Source organism: Erinaceus europaeus, chromosome 4 (genome assembly GCF_950295315.1).
Source record: "Erinaceus europaeus chromosome 4, mEriEur2.1, whole genome shotgun sequence".
Classification (NCBI taxonomy): Eukaryota; Metazoa; Chordata; class Mammalia; order Eulipotyphla; family Erinaceidae; genus Erinaceus; species Erinaceus europaeus.
In genome coordinates, this window is record NC_080165.1 from 3,023,265 (window position 1) to 3,043,662 (window position 20,398).

Here is a 20,398-nt window from a genome sequence, read left to right on the forward strand (position 1 = left end):
CAGGTTCAAGCCCCCAGCCCCCACCTGCAGGGGGAAAGCTTCATAAGTGGTGAAGCAGGGCTGCAGGTGTCTCTGTCTCTTTCCCTCTCTATCTCCTCCTTCCCTATGCCTGGCTGTCTCACTCCAGTAAACACAAATAGAAACAATAAATATTAAAAGTCACCATACGTTGTTCTGAGGGAGCACAGGGGATCACATATCAGACTCTCAGGCAGGAGTTCCCGAGTCTGATTCCTGACATGACATTTCTCAGAGTGATGCTCTAATTCCACCTTCTCTTCTATCTCATTAATAAATAGATGTTTTTTTTTTAAATCACCATAGCTAATATTCTTTAATTTGTTTTTTATCTTCAATGCTATCATATTTTTGAGTTCTAAGTATGAGTGCTACTCGCTAGCTGTCATTGCATAGGGATGCGTAGTGCATAACGAACACCTCAAGGTAGGGTTCGCATGCTATCATTCTTCCAAAATAGCATACTGATCAACTGATAAGAGCAGGAGGTGGGAGAGAGAGAAACAGAGAGAATGAGAGACACCCACTACCCCACCAGTCAGGAGGCTCCTCCCATGGGAACATGTGAGCTCTGCCCAGTTCGCCGCCGCCACTCAGCCACAGACACGCTGGCCTTGTCACCATGTCTCTGAGCATTTATCTAAATGGAATAAAGACGGGTGTTTCCGAAAGGGAGGAACACGAGCACCAGAGAAAGAACTGAAGTCAAATGTGCCTCCTTTTAAACTTGTCTCAGTCTGCTCCATGCATCTTTGCTTTCTCAGTGGGAAAATAGCTGGGCTACCCAGAGGTTCAACAACAGGGGTTTTCTTACCGTGGTTGTGTACACGGCTTCAGGGTCGTCTTCTATAACCCTGGAGAGGCCGAAATCTGACACTTTACAAACGAGATTGCTGTTGACAAGAATATTGCGAGCTGCAAGGTCCCTATGAACATATCCCATATCCGCCAAATATCTCATCCCGGCAGCAATTCCTCTCAGCATTCCGACTAGCTGGATGACTGTGAATTGTCCATCGTGTTTCTGCAAGGAAACAAAAGTCCAGTGAACTGTACTTTGAAAAGGAGGAAAGATACCAAGAAGACATCTGCAAAGGAGGCGTTTTACATTTCAATATTGTATTATGGAAATCAGACACTACTTTCCCATATAATATAGGTATTTAGGGAGTCAGGTCGTAGCGCAGCAGCTGGCACAAAGTGCAAGGACCAGAGGAAGGATCCTGGTTCAAGCCCCCGGCTCCCCACCTGCAGGGGAGTAGCTTCACAGGCGGTGAAGCAGGTCTGCAGGTGTCTATCTTTCTCTCCCCATCTCTGTCTTCCCCTCCTCTCTGTCCTATCCAACAACAACAACATCAATAATATCAATAATAACTACAACAAGGGCACCAAAAGGGAATAAATAAATAAATATTTAAAAATATATAGGTATTTGCAGGGAAAAACAAAAACCCCAGTCAATAGAATTTTGATGATCATTGAGTAGTGTGCATTGATGTATTAATATAATAGTTACAGATCATCCAACTCTAAAGGTACATGGCGAATTGAAATCAGAGGACGAAACACCCAAAATGATTACCCCTGGAGAGAGCTAATGTTCTCCCCACATATCAAAATTACCTAAAATATATTTTTAAAAGGGTATCAGTAGAAATGTTTAGTTTTCTCTCTACATGGTCAGTAAAAGTAAACAAGGGTAATAATCTTGAGGACAAATAAAGACTTAAGAAGTGGAGCCTGACTGTGGGTGAGTTTTGTCTTTATTTAATTCCTTTCTATGTTTAGTCACTGACAGGAATGTCGCAGGTGTCAGAGAGGCTCTAAGACATATGCATTAATAATTGAGACTGACAAGTCCTTGCAAACCAGACTAGTCACCATTCATTTCCAGCCCACCTTTTTTTTTTTTTAATTATGGCCAACAAGTCCATTGGATAAGAGGGGTACAACGCCACAGAATTCCCACCACCAGAGTTTCGTATCCCATCCCCTCCATTGGAAGCTTCCCTATTCTCTATCCCTCTGGGAGTCTGAACCCAGAATCATTGTGGGATGCAGAAGGTGGAAGGTCTGGCTGCTGTCATTGCTTCCCCGCTGACCATGGGCGTTGGTGTGTCTTTAACCCATAGAGTTCATCTACTGCATGACAAGTATGGCCCCAGAAGGACACTGGTCGGACACATTTTTTAGCTACTATTTTCCTCCAATGACTTTATACTTACATCACGGACACACCAAGAGTGTTTTCCAAATCCACTGATAGTTTATAAATCTTGTTTGACTAGATAAATCCAGATCACAAATTACAAAGTGTTTATTTATTGCCTCTAGGAAACAGAGAGGGAGGAGAGAGAGAGAGAGAGAGGAGAGAGGGAGGGAGAGAAAGAGAGGAGAAAGAGGCAGATGAGAGGGACAGAGAATTACTTCCCCACTCATGAAGCTAACCCCCAGCAGGAGGGAACAGGGTCTTGCTGGGTCCTTGAAGCTGGCAGCATGTGAGCTGTGCTGTGGGCAGGACTGCTCGTGCCCACTGACTGCCAACGAAGATCTGCTTAATGTTCAGTGTTGAGATTTAATAGAATAGAAATGGCTCTGTGAAGTGAGTTTTAATCACCATTCCAATACTGAATGTTTAGCTCACTTTTCAGTCTTCTTTGTGTTATTTCTTTAACTTATATTTATACTCAGAAAAACACTGCCCCACAATATGTCTGCAAACTGTAGAACTTGATGGATCATACATTTTAAGTCATATGTTAATAGAAAGTAGCTTTGAAAACTATTTTTATTATCTTTATTTATTTATTGGATAGACAGTCAGAAATTGAGAGGGAAGAGGAGACAGAGAGGGAGAGAGACACTTGTGGCCCTGATTCATCACTTGCAAAGCTTTCCCCCCCACAGGCAGGAGGGGACCAGAGACTCAAACCTGGGTCCCTGTGCACTGTAACGTGTGCTCAACCAGGTGTCACTGCCTTCTTAGAAAGTAGCTGTAAAATTATATTGTATTACTTAAATGCTCAAAAAGATGCCAGTTCACTCCAATCTACAGTTCTATTTTTTTTTTTTGCTTTACAAAAACAAATGTCTCCATTCTCTCCACCCTCTTTGCTGTCTACCTATTGATTAATTCATCTATTAATCATCTTCCTTCTATCTATCTACGTTTCTCTCCCAGAAGGCAGCTCAGCTCTGGCTTCTGGGAGGTCTAGGGATTGAATGAAAAGCCCCGAGCCTCATGGATAAAAGTCTTCTGTGTAACCACTGAGGACTTCTCCAAGTCCTCAGAGAGAGTTTTCTAAGCTGTCAACCTTCTTGATGCTCATATCTCCTGCTAAAAGACATCTGTATGGACAGCCGGTGTGCTGTGGGAGGGCAGTTCTGATACTCACCCTGAGGAACGTGTCCACGGCTCCATTCTCCATGAATTCAATCACAATCATGATAGGTTTCCCTAGAAGCAGAAGACACACCCATGGGAATGGGGAAATGAGGGGAGCGCACTATCTCAGACACCAGAAAGTGCACCCACGCTGGTCCCTGCCCTCGCCCAGCGGCAGCACAGAGCGCCCTTGTCACGACCCCCCGAGGCTGAGCTGCCAATGCCCGCTGGGCTCAGAGTCACGGTTCCTAGAATTAAAGATGTGAGTGTAGTCTTCTGACTCCTGCTTTGTGACTATAACTCAAGGATACTCGATATAAGACTTTGAAATATAGAGCCCCCGGCTCCCCACCTGCAGGGGAGTCGCTTCACAGGCGGTGAAGCAGGTCTGCAGGTGTCTGTCTTTCTCTCCTCCTCTCTCTCTGTCTTCCTCTCCTCTCTCCATTCTTCTCTGTCCTATCCAACAACAAAGCAACGTCAACAATGGCAATAATAACCGCAACGAGGCTGCAACAACTAGGGCAACAAAAAGGGGAAAAAATGGCCTCCAGGAGCGGTGGATCCATGGGGCAGGCACCGAGCCCAGCAATCACCCTGGATGAAAAAAAAAGAAAGACTTTGAAATCTATCCCTTGTACAGTTTTATAAGCTAAACAGGAAGCGTGTAACTCCTGTCTGACTTGTTGAATTTTAATCTTGCGCCCCTCTAGCCTTTTATTTTTCCTATGGTAATAACGGAATCCTTTTAGGCAGCTGCATACAAATTGTGCCTTTAGAATCCCTGATGTGGAGAGTTCAGTATCTCCATCGTGTTGGGCGTGACGTTAACTTCCCATAGTTGACTGGAAGGATGACAGACAGACCCACTGACCTCTTGTGACTACTCCTTCCAAGTGGACAACATTCGGGTGGTCAAACTGCCCCATGATGCTGGCTTCACACAAGAAGTCTCTCCTCTGCTTTTCTGTGTAGCCAACTTTCAGAGTCTTGATGGCCACGGCGACGTCTCTCTTCCCCGGGAGCTTCAAGCGTCCGCTGCAGACTTCCCCAAACTCCCCTGGAGGAGCAGAGCAAACAGAGGCATCACTTTCAGGACATGTTCTCACTCTCAAAGTACAAAGGACTGAGCTCTTTGAAAAGCACTGATCCCAGTCACTGTCTTTTTTGTTTTGTTTTTTAATTGGATTAGTGAACTCTTTCCCAGAAAGAACCTTTCTATCTGGAATGAATAACAGTGCAACCTGCTCCACCTCCACACTAGCAAGCACCAGGCATTGGTTCTGCTTTTATAGCTTGAGAAGCCTGCACGGCTTTATTTTTTAATTTACTTATTAGATAGAGACAGAGAGAAACTGAGAGGGAGGAGAGATAGAGAAAAAGACAGAGAGACACCCGCAGCCCTGCTTCACCGTTCGTGAAGCTCCCCCCCCCCCCCCCGCAGGTGGGGACCAGGGGCTTGAACCCGGGTCCTTGTGCACTGTGACGTGTGCGCTCAACCAGATGCAGCCACCGCCTGGTCCCTGAGGCATGTACTTCTTAAAGATGTAAAAGCCTAGGGTGTGTGCATGCACTATGTCTTTGAGGTTTACCAGAACAGGATTAAGTGTACATATTCTAGGAATATTGATTGGACCCATAAAAATATCGCTTCTGTGCATAAAGAAACCGTACTCACATATCAATCACTGTGCTGTAAAGCATTAACCCCCCTCAGTAAAAACAAAAGGACAGTAAACATTATTGCTTCTAAATATTCACACACTAATTAATTCACACATTAACTGTCTACGTGAAATCACACAGTACAATGACGACTTAATATCTACAAATCTAAGAGAAACAGCAAAAGGAGGCTGTGTGTGCTGCTGGCAGGGGCAGAAGACAGGGTTTACACTCCCTTCCGTTTTAGTCGTCCTCTGACCCTCCACACAGGCCGTGACTGTCATGAGGTGGAATATGCCAGAGCACTCTCTTTACAAGCCCGAAAGAAGATAAGAGACACAGAGACTCTGTGCCACGTGATGATTATTTATATTTCCCCCCCTTAAGATTCTGTGAGCAAGTGCAGCAGCCTCACTGCTTCCACCAGCCCAGGTAAACGCACACGTCGTGCATGTGAGGTCTAATCATCTGCCTGTCATTATGACGTCTGACTTTCGATCTCGGCTAAACAGAAGAGCTGAACGAGGAAGCTGCAACAGCCTTACCTGCACCGATCACACGCTCAATTTTAATACAGGAGGCATCTAGCTCCTTGGCGAATTGATGGACAGCTCTATTTGGGTCCTCATAAGTTTCAGGGTCAATGTAGGTTTTGGTGCCTGGAAATTTAACTGTAATGACGTAAGAAAGCATGACTGTGATGAAGCAAAGCACTCAGTGTGCAGTCAGCCCAGGAATCTCATTATGCAGGTGTTCCTTGCAACAGGGAAACTGCGTCCACGTCACCCGATGCCCAGCCGTCTGAGCAGACGGCTTCAGTCTGCGGGCGCACAGGCATTATCTGCAAGCCTCTATAGGCAACATGGGATCCAGCTCAGAGGTTACTAACTGAATGGCTCTGCCAGGAAATCAACAAGAGATATCGCCACAATTCTCTGACAGGGCTCTTATCGGACTGCAGGTTTAATTAAATCCGTGGCTATCACGGCCAAGTTCACGCCACACTGAGGTTTGGAATGGACTTGGAAACACATTTGTGAATCTATCAGTCAGTCAATCCATCAAATGAATACACTGGGCAAAGAAGACATTCCATTTACAGGTTGCTTACTGCACTGACAGTAATATGAAGAACATTTAGACATCTTACTTATTCTTTCGATTTATTAATTTTCTTTTTGAAAGACCAGCCATCGTTGACAGATACATAAAATTAATACAAGGTATGAGGGGCTGCTAGCACAGAGTTGGAGGGAGGACTACTGAAGATACAGTTTCATCTTCACCATGAAGGGCGACAGAGGCCAAGTGTACAAAGTGCAGAGTAAAGCTAGAAAATTGACAAGGTTCCTGGGATCTTCTAACCATGGATGACAGCGGTTTTGAAAGAGGAATAGTTTATTGAACTTTCACTTATAAGGCTCTGGAAAGAGGTAGCCAATATGCCTCAGAAAAGGTAGTCAAAATTCAAACTCAAACAGCATAGTTATTTTAAAAGTCAAAAATCTTAAAATGCACCCAGAAGCATGCAGGTAACAAATAATGCTATGTCATTTAAAAAAAAATCAAATTCAGTTACAATGATGTATTCCAAATCTAATCATTTGGTTAAAGACAATGATAAGACAGATAGGCATATGTTTTGGTTATATTAATGCAATAAAAAGAATAACAGTATATCCTCAAAAAATCTTTATTGTTTTTTATAACAAAGCCACCAGACAATCGTTTCATGAAATCTTACTGTTTGGAGAACAATATATTTCTTTATGTAGTACACTGCAGCTAACTGTGCTTATGTCATCACATTAAATTAAAAGTATAGTTTTTTTTAAAAAAAAAACACATAACAAACAAAAAGCAGAATGTATGAAAGAAAATGGGCTTTAAAAATCTTGAATTATTCTGTCTGCTGTAGTTGATTGTTTATCCAAAAGTGATTGTCTGAAACAAGTATTGTTGCAGTTTATAAAACTGACAGGTGCTCACTTGTTACTAAAGCTGAACATGAAGATAAAAAATAATAAAAAAACACACACAAGAAAAGAGAGAGGGGGAAAGACAGAGAAAAGAGAGGAGAAGGAGTCCAGGGAAGGGGGGAGGGGAATAGGTTAACCTCCTAGGTTGGCAAGCAGGTGAAGGACGAGCCAGCTTCTCCCTTTTGATTCTTGTCACTTTTTATTTATTTATTTAGTTTTAGGCTTTGTTGTGATAAGGGAGCTCTACTGGAGGTAACCTTCTGCATCTCAAATGGGTATCTTTACTCAAGCCGTCATAAAACATTTTGACAGGCCAGAGTGATTTTGGCATAAAAACATGAAATACTGCCCAGTTTGGATTCGAGACCTTGTTTGAGGAAATAGTAGGAGGAAACAAAATGTAAATTGGAATTGCTTCACTGGACTTCCTCCACTGGTTTTCTATCTTTAAGTGATTGTAACACTTGGGGCCATGGAGAGTTGAGGGCACCTGACACAAATGACTGGACATTCGATTCAAGTCAGTGCTCTAAAAGCTAGTTAAATGGTTATTTTCACGTTTCTGTAAAAATTCAGTTTGGTGCCTTAGCACCTAAGAAAATTGTCTGTATACTAAAGGAAGAAAAGTATAGCCATTTGTAAATCACTGGGAACCACAGTGTGATACCTGACATATTTTTGGATACAGTCAGAAGAACAAATAAAAATAAAATATCTGCTTCTCATCAACGTCAAGAAAAGATACCTTTATAAAGAGGGTGATTCAAACTATCAAGGATATACCAGGCTAGGACATGTTCAATGCGTTTTACTTATTCATTATTCATTTACACTGGTTGCTTTTTTTTTTTTTTAATAAGGAGAATACTGGCATGGTTTCTGAAAATATTGTTCTATGGCTTATTTCAAAAATGTGAATTTCTTCTATTGTAATATCTCACATATGTTCTCATCAGTGTTACAGATATTAAAAACCACCCTTGATTGACATTTTGTCCTAGAAGTAAACATTCTCAACACACCATGCTCGTCTTGCCTATGTTAGCAAGCCACACACACACACACACACGCACACACACACACACACACGCACACGCACATACACACACACACACACACACACACACAGACTTTTCATTCTCTGGATATCAATTATCATAAAGTGAACAGCATCAGAATATTAAAACCAAGAGATGACGAGCAATGTGTTTGTGGTAAAGCAAATCTCAATCTATTTTCTGTAGTAAACTGCAAACTAAGAGCAAGGGCCTAGGGCTGGTGAAGCGGCTCTCCTAGGAAGATGTTTCCGTGCTGTTGTTTTTCCATTCTCTCTCTCTCTCTCTCTCTCTATCTCTATCTCTCTCTCTCCCCCCCCCCCTCTGTCTCGGCTCAGCCTCTCTGTCTGTATGTAAAACACATTAAATTAAATGAAAAGATGGTAAAATCAAGTGACTGTAACATATTTAGTGATTTGGGCATGTCTCAAATGTACTCATTAAAGGAAAGAAAAATGACAGGATGCTTGGAATAATACTGAATGATTTTGACGTTAAATAATGCACACATGGTTTGAATCAAGGTTTCCAGCCTTATGTTACCCTTTTTTTATGCATCTTTAAAACCAGATTAAAAGAAATAACATAGGCATTCACATTGGAGCCTCTCTTTCCTGTCTGGGGAAGTGTTAAAATCATTATCTGATGTCATGAAAGATGAATTTATGTTTTTACAAATTCTGAGGTTTTTTTTTTTGTACACAGTTAAGCTGTCAAGTGCCTTTGGCAGGCTTGTCACTGAGGCTCATCCCAAGAAGACCCCTGCTAGGTGGACAAGAGGAAGGACCAACAGTGGGAGCATGGTGAGTAATTCCAGAGAAAAGGCAGCAGAATTATAGGTATTCTGTCACCATTAGGGGTGGATTCAAGTTTTCCAAGGTATGATTCCTAGACAAGGAGTATCTTGCTTAATAATAATAATTAAAAAGCGACTACATTGCAGAATTGAGAAGGCCCCTGAGACTGTGGGAGGAACTGTAGTTCTTATGTCCTGCGGACACGTCTGTCTGTCTGGTTATATCCCCTCTCATATTCTCTTCCTGAGGTCAGTGACTGAAACTCTGTTGATGGTCATAGTCAGTTTACATATTCATCAGGTAAAGACATTCCTACTTAAATCTGAAACTATAAAGATTTTGCTCAGCTAAGAAAAGCCCCTTGTAGAAATGCAGGGATGCTGATAATAGGAATCATAATGTGTGTCTTGGAAGTACACATTCTCTTAATTGGTGCTTACTTATTTGTGAACTTAGGATGGGTAAGAAGTGATTCTGTCTCAGGTATTGACATAAGGGCTTGACTAATCGTGCGATAAAGACACAGTTCTTATGCCAGTTCTAGGAAAGTTGCTCATCCGTGAGATCATTTAATAAGGATTATAGCTAATCCATAAATAGTCAATAAAATTGTCTTAAATATTTTCAAGGACTTTAAAAAAAGGGAAAGAATGGATTTGGGTTAAGAGTATCATTAGCTAAGAGAACTAATATATATATATATATATATATATATATATATATATATATATATATATATAGTGAAGACTGACTTTATGGAAAGCCATCACATATATTGACACAGCTATCACATTTTTCTGCTGTTCATCTTGCAACAAAAATCACATAAATGTGAATAGAATTTATTTCATCTGGCTCCCTAGGCTCTCTTCTGAATATGAATCCTAAAGTTTTTTGTTTTTTTTTTCCATGATCAGGTAGCCTGAATACATAGGAAACCATCCCAGCATTGAATCCGTATGATATGTCTTAGGAATCACCTCTCAGTTATAATTTATAGTAGCTGACGAAAAGAAACAAGGTTTTTTAGCTCAGTCTTTCTACCTTTCTCTTCCCTTTCCAATTTCCCCTTCCTGTTCCTTTTTCCTCTCCTCTCCTCCCCTGCTCCTCTCCTCTCCTCTCCTCTCCTCTCCTCTCCTCTCCTCTCCTCTCCTCTCCTCTCCTCTCCTCTCCTCTCCCCTTTTCTCCTCTCCTCTCCTCTCCTCTCCTCTCCTCTCCTCTCCTCTCCTCTCCTCTCCTCTCCTCTTTTCTCCTCTCCTCTCCTCTCCTCTCCTCTCCTCTCCTCTCCTCTCCTCTCCTCTCCTCTCCTCTCTCCTTCTCTCCTCTCCTCTCTCCTTCTCTCCTCTCTCCTTCTCTCCTCTCCTCTCTCCTTCTCTCCTCTCCTCTCCTCCTTTCTCCCCTCCCCTCCCCCCTCTCCCCTCCCTTCCCCTCCTCTCCTCTCTTCTCTCCTCTCCTCTCCTCTCCTCTCCCCTTTTCTCCTCTCCTCTCCTCTCCCCTTTTCTCCTCTCCTCTCCTCTCCTCTCCTCTCCTCTCCTCTCCTCTCCTCTCCTCTCCTCTCCTCTCCTCTCCTCTCCTCCTTTTTGTACCATTACCCAATGGTTGAAGAAAATGGGTCTGTCCCTCTGACTCACAATCCTGGGCTTAATTAGAATATGGCCACATGTAGCACTCAATGCATTACTGCTATTACTGTATGAGACATTTGGGGAAAGTTTGCAACAGGAAAGTTGACTCAAAAAGAAACTGCAGTGCCCTGCGGTGGTATTGAAATCTGGTGTGACACATATCACTTCCGGATGACTCTGGCAGATTCTGAGTTCACATAACATGGCTTTCATTCTAAATATCTTATTCAAACAATTGTAAGCAACATTTGAGCTTAATATATGTATGCGTACAGAGACATACATAAATATCATCTCAAGCATGGTGCATTAGTAATTTGTACATGCCAGTATGGTAGCCAGAGGCGTCTATTATTTGGGGTAGGTAGCAGCAAAGACAAGCTAAACACTTACAATGAAAGTAGAGCTCCTCGTCCCCTTCTTGGTCAGCTTTGCTGTAACCACAGTGCCTGCAAGAAGATCAAGTGTTACGGTCTCCGCCAGTCATCCTCCTGTATATATTTACATTTCTGCACAACAGACTTTCATTACTGTTATTTGCCTCCAGGGTTACTGCTGGGTCTTGGTGCCTCTACTATGAATCCACTATCCCTGGAGACCATTTTTCCCATTTTGTTGTTGTTGATGTTGTTGTTGGATAGGAAAGAGAGAAATTGAGAGAGGGGAAGATCGGGAGAGAGAAAGAGAGACACCTGCGGATCTGCTGCACCACTTGTGAAGCGACTTCCCTGCAGGAGGGGAGCCGGGGTTTGAACCGGGATCCTTACACCGGTCCTTAGGCTCTGTACCATGTGCACTTAACCCACTGTGCTACTGCCTGGCACCCTAGAATTTTATTATTAACATTATTATAATTGTAAAAACATAACACCTTCCATAGTTGTGAATGCATATAATAAAATAATAAAAACAATAATAAAAACGCAACAATGAATATGACTAAACAGTAGCAGTAAATATGATCCTTTTGTGAGTCACTAGAGGAAGAACATATTTTGTAACTTCAGGTTTATCAGGTTATGAATATTTGGGTGAATCTGAGTGAATCTATCCTCAGTTTTCTTCTGCATTTACTGTAAAAACCTCATTCCGTAAATAACCAACAAAACTTCATCCCACTGAAATTATCATATGGACTCCTCCTTGAAGCTTATCCTGCAAGGTTCCGGCTTTTTAGATAAAGGCAGAGAAAGTGAAGAGGCAGCAACACTGACACTTCCTTCGTGCTGTGAGGAGGGCACTGAACCTGGTCCTGCACAGGGCACAGCTGACGCTGCCACCCAGGAAGCTCTCAGCAACCCCAGGCTCACACTGCGCTTTAACCTCGGGAAGATGGTGACTTACTGACCATTCACGTCTCTTCCTTTTTTTAATGGGGTTTGGATGAACCCTTAACTCTCCGGAGAGACATGAACTGCATTGAATAGAGTACAGAAGTTTATCGGGTTATATAAACCTTGAGCGTTTCACGTCAGACAGAGATTTTTTGCAGTGGCTAGTTAACATTGTACTGGACCGAGTGGTCCCCTAGAACTAGGTTATAAAAAAAGTGTACTCTACCTTCTTCCGATGATGAAGCCGAAGACCATGAACACCAAAATGATCGTCCCTACCACTGCCACCACAGCGATTATGATCACAGGGTTCTGTTCACTAGAGACAGCCGTGGCTGCAAAGAGACAAGAGGTTCAGAAGGACTCAGCACTGTGGTAGCTTTTGAGAACTTAATGAAATTTTATCAGCAGCAGAGACATGTGAGCTACTTAATCCACCTCAGATTTATTTTTTTAGTAGTGTGTGTGTGTGTGTGTGTGTGTGTGTGTGTGTGTGTGTGTGTGTGTGTCTGGGGTCTTATGCGTGCTTAATCTCACCATTTCTGGTCCCTGTTTGCACTCAGACACAGAGAAGAGACCAGGGCACTGTGGCTGTCCCGGGCCACAGAACCTCCTTCTATTGCTCCTGAGTGGCCCTGAGTCATGTTCAAGGTGAGCTTCTCTCCGTGAACATGCCAATATTTAGTTTTGCATTTTAAAGAAGTGGTAGGACAAACCTGCAATCTATTTTATATTCCTCAGCAACGAAAGAATCCCATAAAAAGCCTTCACCCTGCCTACTGGCTGAGACTTAGTTAAAAATCAAGTGGTAGAGATCTTTGATCTCAATTCCTATTACATTCTCGTTTTTTTTTTCCCCTCAACATTTGATCTCTGTACCTGTTTTTTTGGTACGTGAAAATGAATCAAAACATATACTCTGCATGTGTTTTAAAATACCTAAAAACTCTCTCATAACATCAATATGAACTGTCATAATTACAGTAAGTTATCATGAATTTATAATCCATCCTGATTTACAGGAAAGTGAGCAGAATCACTTGTATTAATTTTTATATAGTATGCAATAAACATTTTGAGAGCTGATGATTGCAGAAGAGCTAGCCTGCTTCTGAGAGAACAAACTTCTGCAGCACTTTAAGCAACCACTCCTACCATTAACTAGCTGTAGCCCCTCCTGCCCAAGGCAGACTGCTTTTTCTGTGCTCGTTACGGCAAGTCCTGGTGGACCTCTCGGCTCTCTCTGGGAACAGTTCACGTGTCTTTTAAAGTAGCTTCTAGTTTTGATTCTTCACCAAGTCTGAAGGTCTTCCCACTTTCATTTTTCCAAATTAGTGAGAGTCTACTTCAGTTTGATTCCTGATTATCACCCCCAGGGTATAACATTTTCAGTTGTAGCCTAGTCATCATAAACTAATCAAAGGAGTGTAAAACAATGAAAAATATATTTAACAAAAGCCCCATCCAGCTGTAAATAATGTGTAGTGTCAAGCTAATATATGTCTGAGTCAACAGCTGTCATCTTTAGCACAGGATGGAAAACACTGCTGTTTCCTGCTGGTGGCTAGAGACAAGGTCCCTGGAGTAAGTACTGTGTCAGCCGCGGTCACAGGCACCTACAATAGGCACCATTCTATTTGCTCTTGCTGACTCGTCTCAGTTTATTTAGGTATTATTCTTTTTTAATTCTTACTTCTTAAGTTTATACACACATGCTAACCATAGCTACCTCCTATGCTGGAAAACAAACAAACAAAAATAACAGACGTAATAGGTTTTCTTTACATAGGGACTGACTATACATAGTGCCTAATTCACCTTCTCCCTCAGGGAATTAAACAAGAGGGAAAGATAGAAGAAGGGACTGGAAAACAACTCTTCGGTTTTAATTTCTTAATTAAAGCCCATTATCATTCAATAGGAAAATATGACCATGTTGTTTGTTGGACTTTTTTTTTTTCCAGTCTGCCTCTTACATATGTTGAGGAAAAAGAATAGAGCTGTTGTTCACAAGGAAGGAAAAAATTATGTGTAGAAATTATTTCCATTCAGTCCATGTGTCCCAAGGGTCTGATTTTTTACTTGTCTAGCTTCAGCCTCCTCTTTCGCTTCCAGAACATTCAAAAGGGAATGATGAATCACGACTCGTGCCTATTTACTGACACAGTTTGATAGCCAGGATCACACTCTAATCTTTCCACACTCAACATTTATGGCTAATACTTTCATCAGGGGAGGGGCATAGCTAATAAACCTGAAGAGGACTTTGGAAGCGCTCTGACCAGCATGCCGCGTCTGAAAAGGCAGGCGGCACTGGCCATGCCCGGCGGGGCCAGCAGGAAGCATGTGCACGGCAGCCTGGAACCCAGTTCACCTCTCGGCTCCCATGCTGCTCCTGTGACCTGTGAGCCTCCCTTCCCCTCCTCTCCCCCTGCCCTGCTTCAGAGCACAGCCAGTCAGCGGCTCTGTGGCCCTAGGACAGAAAGAATCAAGCCACACACTTCCCCTAGCCCTTAATCTCATGACCAATGGTTTCCAAGTGTCTATTTCATTAAACTTTGCACCGAGAGCAGTGAGTGTGTGCCATGTTCCATCCAGTGGCTGTGCTACGTCAGGAATTCTCCCAGGCTGACCTGGGACCACCCAGAGATTTCCAGGCGGAGGCTGAAACAATTCTCTTCAAATAGGGCCTTGCTCTTTATCTCATTCACATGCTCTTAGAGATGCTTAGCTCAGTCACCTGACATTATCATTCTAATATTAGTCACACGTTTATCCTAGTGTTTCTAAATTCTCAGTTTTAATTTCTAAGGAGAATATTATTAAATTAAATTTAATTAATTTTTTTTGAGGTTTCTAACCCGGGCTGTAGAACTCTATTTCTCCTTCTTCTTTAAAATAAAACAAATTATTATCTTTATTTACTGGATACAGACATACAGAAATCGAGAGGGGAGGGGGTGGCAGAGAGGAAGAAACACAGAGAGATGCCTGCAGCCCTGCATCACCACTCCTGAAGCTTTCCCCCTGCAGGTGGGGACCAGGGGCTTGAACCTGGGTCCTTGTGCATTGTGACATGTGCACTCAACCAGATGCACCACCACCCAGACCCTAATTTCGAATGCAAATACTGATGGACGTCATGCAAGAAAAAAAAAATAGTCTTTGAAAACTCTCAATCTTTTGTAAGGGTTTACAAGGATTCCCAAGCCTAACATTTTTTTTTTTTTTGAGAAAAGCAGTGCTAAATAATAAAAGTTGACACTTGCTTTCCATGTGCTGACCATTGAATTTGGTTTCTTTCCATAAATCAATTAACTTTTGACTTAGAATACCCTATGAATCAGGCCGTGCTATCACAGCATTAGGAAGCAGAGAACGAGACCATCTACTGGCCGAGGCCAGAGCACGGCAGCTTGAGATGTGAACCCAGGAACAGGCCCACCCCTGCGCCACTAATGGTGAGAACAGGCTCTACTCTGATGTCCGTGCTGCACTTTCTGACCCTTCTTTATTTACTGATTTTTTCTCTCTCTCTTTCATTATTCATTCTATATATATCTTCTATCTAGATTTACTAATTTTCTCTATATAAAGCACTGTAGTGGGCACTCACAATAAAGGGGCTGCAAAAAGAGAGAGAGAGAGAAAGAGACTGTCCTTTCATTAATCTCACACCCTAGCAGGAGAGAACGTTCTGCTGTGATCTACTGCACTCCTTCAATGCAGAGATCTGCTTCTTGCATGTATTTCACACGGCCGGCCGGCCCCTCCAGATGCCCTTACTTTACGGTTAGACACTGCCCAGGTGAGCTGTCTGCAGATATTTCACTGTAATATCTTAGAAACGTAGCTATTTCGGTTTTTAAATCATTACTGCTGTCATTTTATTTACAGAAGGAGACAGAGAGAGAGAGACGGGGAGAGGGAGAGAGATACCACAGAAACAAAGCTTCTCCAAGGTGGTGGAGACTGGGCTGGAGTCTGGTGTGCACACACTACAAAGCCAAGCACGATCCAAGTGAGCCCCAGAGTCCGGCAAAGTCATGGGATGTTCTCGTGAGTTTCCCTATGCAAAATTCTAACACGGACTTTCCAGCAACCCACCATTTCACTTGCCCAGAAACTGAGTTACTTCGTTATTTATTTATTTACTTCCTTTTTGTTGCCCTTGTTGTTTATCATTATTGTTGTTATTGTTGTTGGATAGGGCAGAGAGAGAGATGGAGAGAGGAGGGGAAGACAGAGAGGGGGAGAGAAAGACAGACACCTGCAGACCTGCTTCACAACTTGTGAAGCGACTCCCCTGCAGGTGGGGAACTGGGACTTGAACCAGGATCCTTATGCTGGTCCTTGCACTTCAAGCCATGTGTGCTTATTAACCGGCTGCACTGCCACCTGGCCTACCATTTTTTTTTTTTTTAATGAGAAGAATATTTGAATCTCAGCACTCAACAAATAATAATCTGGCCCAACATTCTTAACTTTTACAAGCTCATGAAAACACATATATTTGTTTAGAAAGTTTCAAGCCTGAAGCTTTAATTGACAATGTTTCTGGGGATGTGGAATGCACATTGCTGTTTTCAACTTGCTTAAGACATTAAGTATTTTATTGTATGAGCAATCATAAAGTCCTATCAGGACAGCAATTTAAGTATAAAAACTACTGAACCACTACCATGTAAATGTTTAGTTGTTGGAATATGAATTGATAATTGATGAATGTATTTAGAGTTATCCAAGTTAAACATTCTACCTTTTCACATTATATAGAGCATCTCAAAAAGGTAATAAAGAACCAGAGAGATACAGCACAAAGATTCCTTCTTCCAGCCAGGCATTTGTTCACACTTTCACTCTTTCCCTCCCTATCTCCCTCCCTCTCTCCCTTCCTCCTTCTTCCCTCCCTCCCTTCCTTCCTTCCTTCCTTCCTTCCTTCCTTCCTTCCTTCCCTCCTTCCTTCCTTCCTTCCTTCCTTCTTGCCTGGCTGTCAGCCTTCCCACTGTAACTGTGTTTTTTGTGTGTCCAGGAAAATACCACACTTTACTTTCTAGGTAAAAAATGGCTCTAAGCAAACATCACTCCAAACATTGAGAACACAGACCAGAGTCATAGAGAGTAAGAATCCAAACCAAAGCTGGTAATTACCTTCAAACATTTTACCTGTAGCTTCCTCTAGGGTAGCAACATCAAGTCTGGGGCTGTAGTTTCCATAGCCAGCAGCAGTAAACGCCCTGATCTGGAAAACATACACTGTCCCTGGCTTCAGGTTATTAATGGAGGCAGAAGTAGACTTGGTTTTTACTGTGGAGTAGGAGCGTTCCCTTTGATCCTAGAAACAACACAGGCGAAGACTATTTTACCAAGTTAAACATTCTACCTTTTCACATTATATAGAGCATTTCAAAAAGGTAATAAAGAACCAGAGAGATACAGCACAAGGAATCCACCTTCAGACCAGGCATTTGTTCACACTTTCACTCTCTCCCTCCCTATCTCCCTCCCTTCCTTCCTTCCTTCCTTCCTTCCTTCCTTCCTTCCTTCCTTCCTTCCTTCCTGCAACTGCCAACAGGTAATGTCACAGCTGATTCATGCAATTTCAACTTGCTGCAAAGTTTTTATTGTATTTTATTTTTTTCTAATCAAGACTGCACTGAACTCTGTAGAATGTGGCAACACTGAGTTGTTCTTAAGATAATACAAATGCCAAGGTGCCCACACTGCTTCGTACTACACATTTCCAAGAGAAATGATGATCCTCCAACATGAACAAGGCTTGAACATCTGTTTTGCTGTTGCTAATGGAGAGTCCAGCGGCAAGAACACTGAGCTATAACTGTGATGGAAGGCCCCACTGGCCCAGGGTTTAGGCAGGCTTCCCTTCCTAAGATAGTCCTCTGACCATACTCCCTTCAGGTATTCAGCCAATAAAAAGCTATTGGCTAACAATGAAGTAATTAGACAAAGAAATATGCCTAACATAGGGTACCAGCTCATTGACTCAGTCACTAAATCTTTTAAAAACTCTGCATCTTCAAAGATTTTAAATGCATTAAATAGTATTTATGGACTATTTAAAACCTGTCAATATAAAAACGAAAGTATTTCATAATTTAAGATACGATGCTGTAGCAAAGATTGCATTTCAACTCCCTTGTTTTCCAGCTATGAAAATTGTTTTCATAATTAAAATGTATTTATTACATATTTGAAATTAATATATAGGGAGTCCGGCGATAGCACGGGTTAAGCGCATGTGGCGCTGAGTGCAGGGACCAGTGTAAGGACCCCGGTTCGAGCCCCCGGCTCCCCACCTGCAGGGGAGTCACTTCACAGGTGGTGAAGCAGGTCTGCAGGTGTCTGTCTTTCTTTCCCCCGTCATCCCCTCCTCTCTCCATTTCTCTCTGTCCTATGTAACAACAGCAACAAAACAAACATCAATAATAATAACCACAACAATGATAAAATGACAAGGGCAACAAAAGGGGAAAAAATGGTCTCTAGGAGCAGTGGATTGGTGGTGCAGGCACAGAGCCCCAACAATAACCCTGGAAGCAAAAAACAAACAAACAAACAAAAATGGTGACTTCACCCTTCAAAATAAATAAATGAATATATAAAATTTCAAGAGTATGAATTTATTAATAAATGATTGAATATTAATATAAAGATAAATTGGCATGGTTTTAGTGGACTATTTATGGGTAAATAATAAAAATTGTCAGTTGTTAACATATTCACTTCATTCAGGTTTCTTTTTTTTTTTTTTTTTTTACCAGAGCACTTCTCAGCTCTGGCTTATTATGGTGGTGCGGGGGATTGAACCTAGGACTTTGGAGCCTCAGGCATGAAAGTCTCTTTGCTTAACCATTATGCTATCTACCCCCGCCCTAGTTTTTAACTTTGTTTTGTAACCCTGGTGCTCAGCCATATCCTAACCAAGTAAACAAAGAAACCAAAAATGTTTGAAGTTTAGACATTTTGGTCTGGTTCTTTCACTTCTATCTAGAAAAGTATCCCAAGTCTACGTGGAGGTTGGGCTTGGTCAGGCAGATGGCAAATGCCTTCATCATAGTCTTTCACAGAAATGAGAGCTGCCCTGAAAAATGCAGTTAGTTCACAAACAAGAATTAGTAATAGTTAGTATTAGGAGACATACTATATAGAGACATAAAGTTTATAAGAAGTACAAGAAATCAGCGTTATTCTACTCTAATAAATGCCTAGTTTATAAATTCAAGGAATGTACACAGTTCTGTAAAGTAGAAGTTTTTTTTTACTTATTTATTTCTCCTTTTGTTGCCCTTGTTGTTTTACTGCTGTAGTTCTTATTCCTGTTGTTACTGATGTCGTTCTTGTTGGATAGGACAGAGAGAAACGGAGAGAGGAGGGGAAGACAGAGAGGGGGAGAGAAAGACGGACACCTGCAGACCTGCATCACCACCTGTGAAGTGACTCTCCTGCAGGTGGGGAGCCGGGGGCTCGAACTGGGGTCCTTACACTGGTCCCTGCACTCAGCGCCACATGTGCTTAACCCGTGCTATCGCCGGACTCCCTATATATTGATTTCAAATATGTAATAAATACATTTTAATTATGATCCTTATGCTGGTCACTGCGCTTTGCGCCACGTGCGCTTAACCTGCTGCGCTACCGCCTGACTCCCAAGTAGAAAATTAACTATTACAATAAATTTATTCCAGAGTAGGAGTCTGTAAAATATTTTGTACATTTCAGAAGATTATATTTCTCACTCCTTAATATTTTTTCACTGATTTGTTTATTTATTTTTTTGCCTCCAGGGTTATTGCTGGGGTTCACTGCCTGCACTATGAATCCACTGCTCCTGGAGGTTATTTTTCCCATTTTATTGCCCTTGTTGTCATTATTATTATTGTTGTCAGTGCTGTTGTTGCTGGATAAGACAGAGAGAGATAGAGAGAGGAGGGGAGACAAAAAGGAGGAGAGAGAAAGACAGACACCTGCAGACCTGCTTCACCGTCTACCGCCTGTGAAGCGACTCCCCTGCAGGTGGGGAGCTGGGGCTTGAATCTGGATCCTTACTCTGGTCCCTGCGCTTTGCGCCACGTGCGCTTAACCTGCTGCGCTAACGCCCGACCCCCTTATTTAAAAAAAATAATGGAATTTTTGCTTTTGAAAAATGATGCCATTCATTTCAGAAAGGGCAACTTGGAAAATCCATGGAAGAGTAACAACAAATTACAACAAAATTTCCCACAGAGACAAATTTGGTGGGAGTTGACATGAATTATTATACTAAATTATTATACTAAAGTATTATTATTATACTAAAATTATTATTATATTTGATGGGAGCTGACATGAATTATTATACTAAAACAGACAGACAGACAGACACACACACACACACACACACCAGGTATTTAACATGGAGCTTTGACCCTGGGAGTCATTAGTGCTTATTAGGACTCATAACCAGATGCATCTTAAACTGGACACCTAGTATGATGGGGGCTGTAAGTGACTGGATCGTACCATACGTAGGCGTCAAACTATAC

General features: G+C 42.1%; 1 protein-coding gene across 6 annotated transcripts in view; it reads right to left on the bottom strand.

The window, feature by feature from the left end:
* The window catches only part of EPHA7 (EPH receptor A7), a 234,920-nt gene that overhangs the window by 19,107 nt on the left and 195,415 nt on the right, over positions 1 to 20,398 (bottom strand). Inside the window, exons 7-13 of one of the 6 annotated variants that reach the window (XM_060188665.1) lie at positions 17,022 to 17,190; positions 12,082 to 12,190; positions 10,915 to 10,970; positions 5,611 to 5,724; positions 4,275 to 4,460; positions 3,414 to 3,475; positions 833 to 1,042 (exon numbers count right to left, since the gene is read on the bottom strand). In XM_060188665.1, the coding sequence (XP_060044648.1) occupies positions 833 to 1,042; positions 3,414 to 3,475; positions 4,275 to 4,460; positions 5,611 to 5,724; positions 10,915 to 10,970; positions 12,082 to 12,190; positions 17,022 to 17,190 (906 nt within the window). Of the gene's footprint in view, positions 1 to 832; positions 1,043 to 3,413; positions 3,476 to 4,274; positions 4,461 to 5,610; positions 5,737 to 5,907; positions 7,067 to 10,914; positions 10,971 to 12,081; positions 12,191 to 17,006; positions 17,191 to 20,398 lie in introns of those variants that run through there. The other 5 variants (XM_060188664.1, XM_060188663.1, XM_060188662.1 and 2 more) reach the window with 5 other exon arrangements.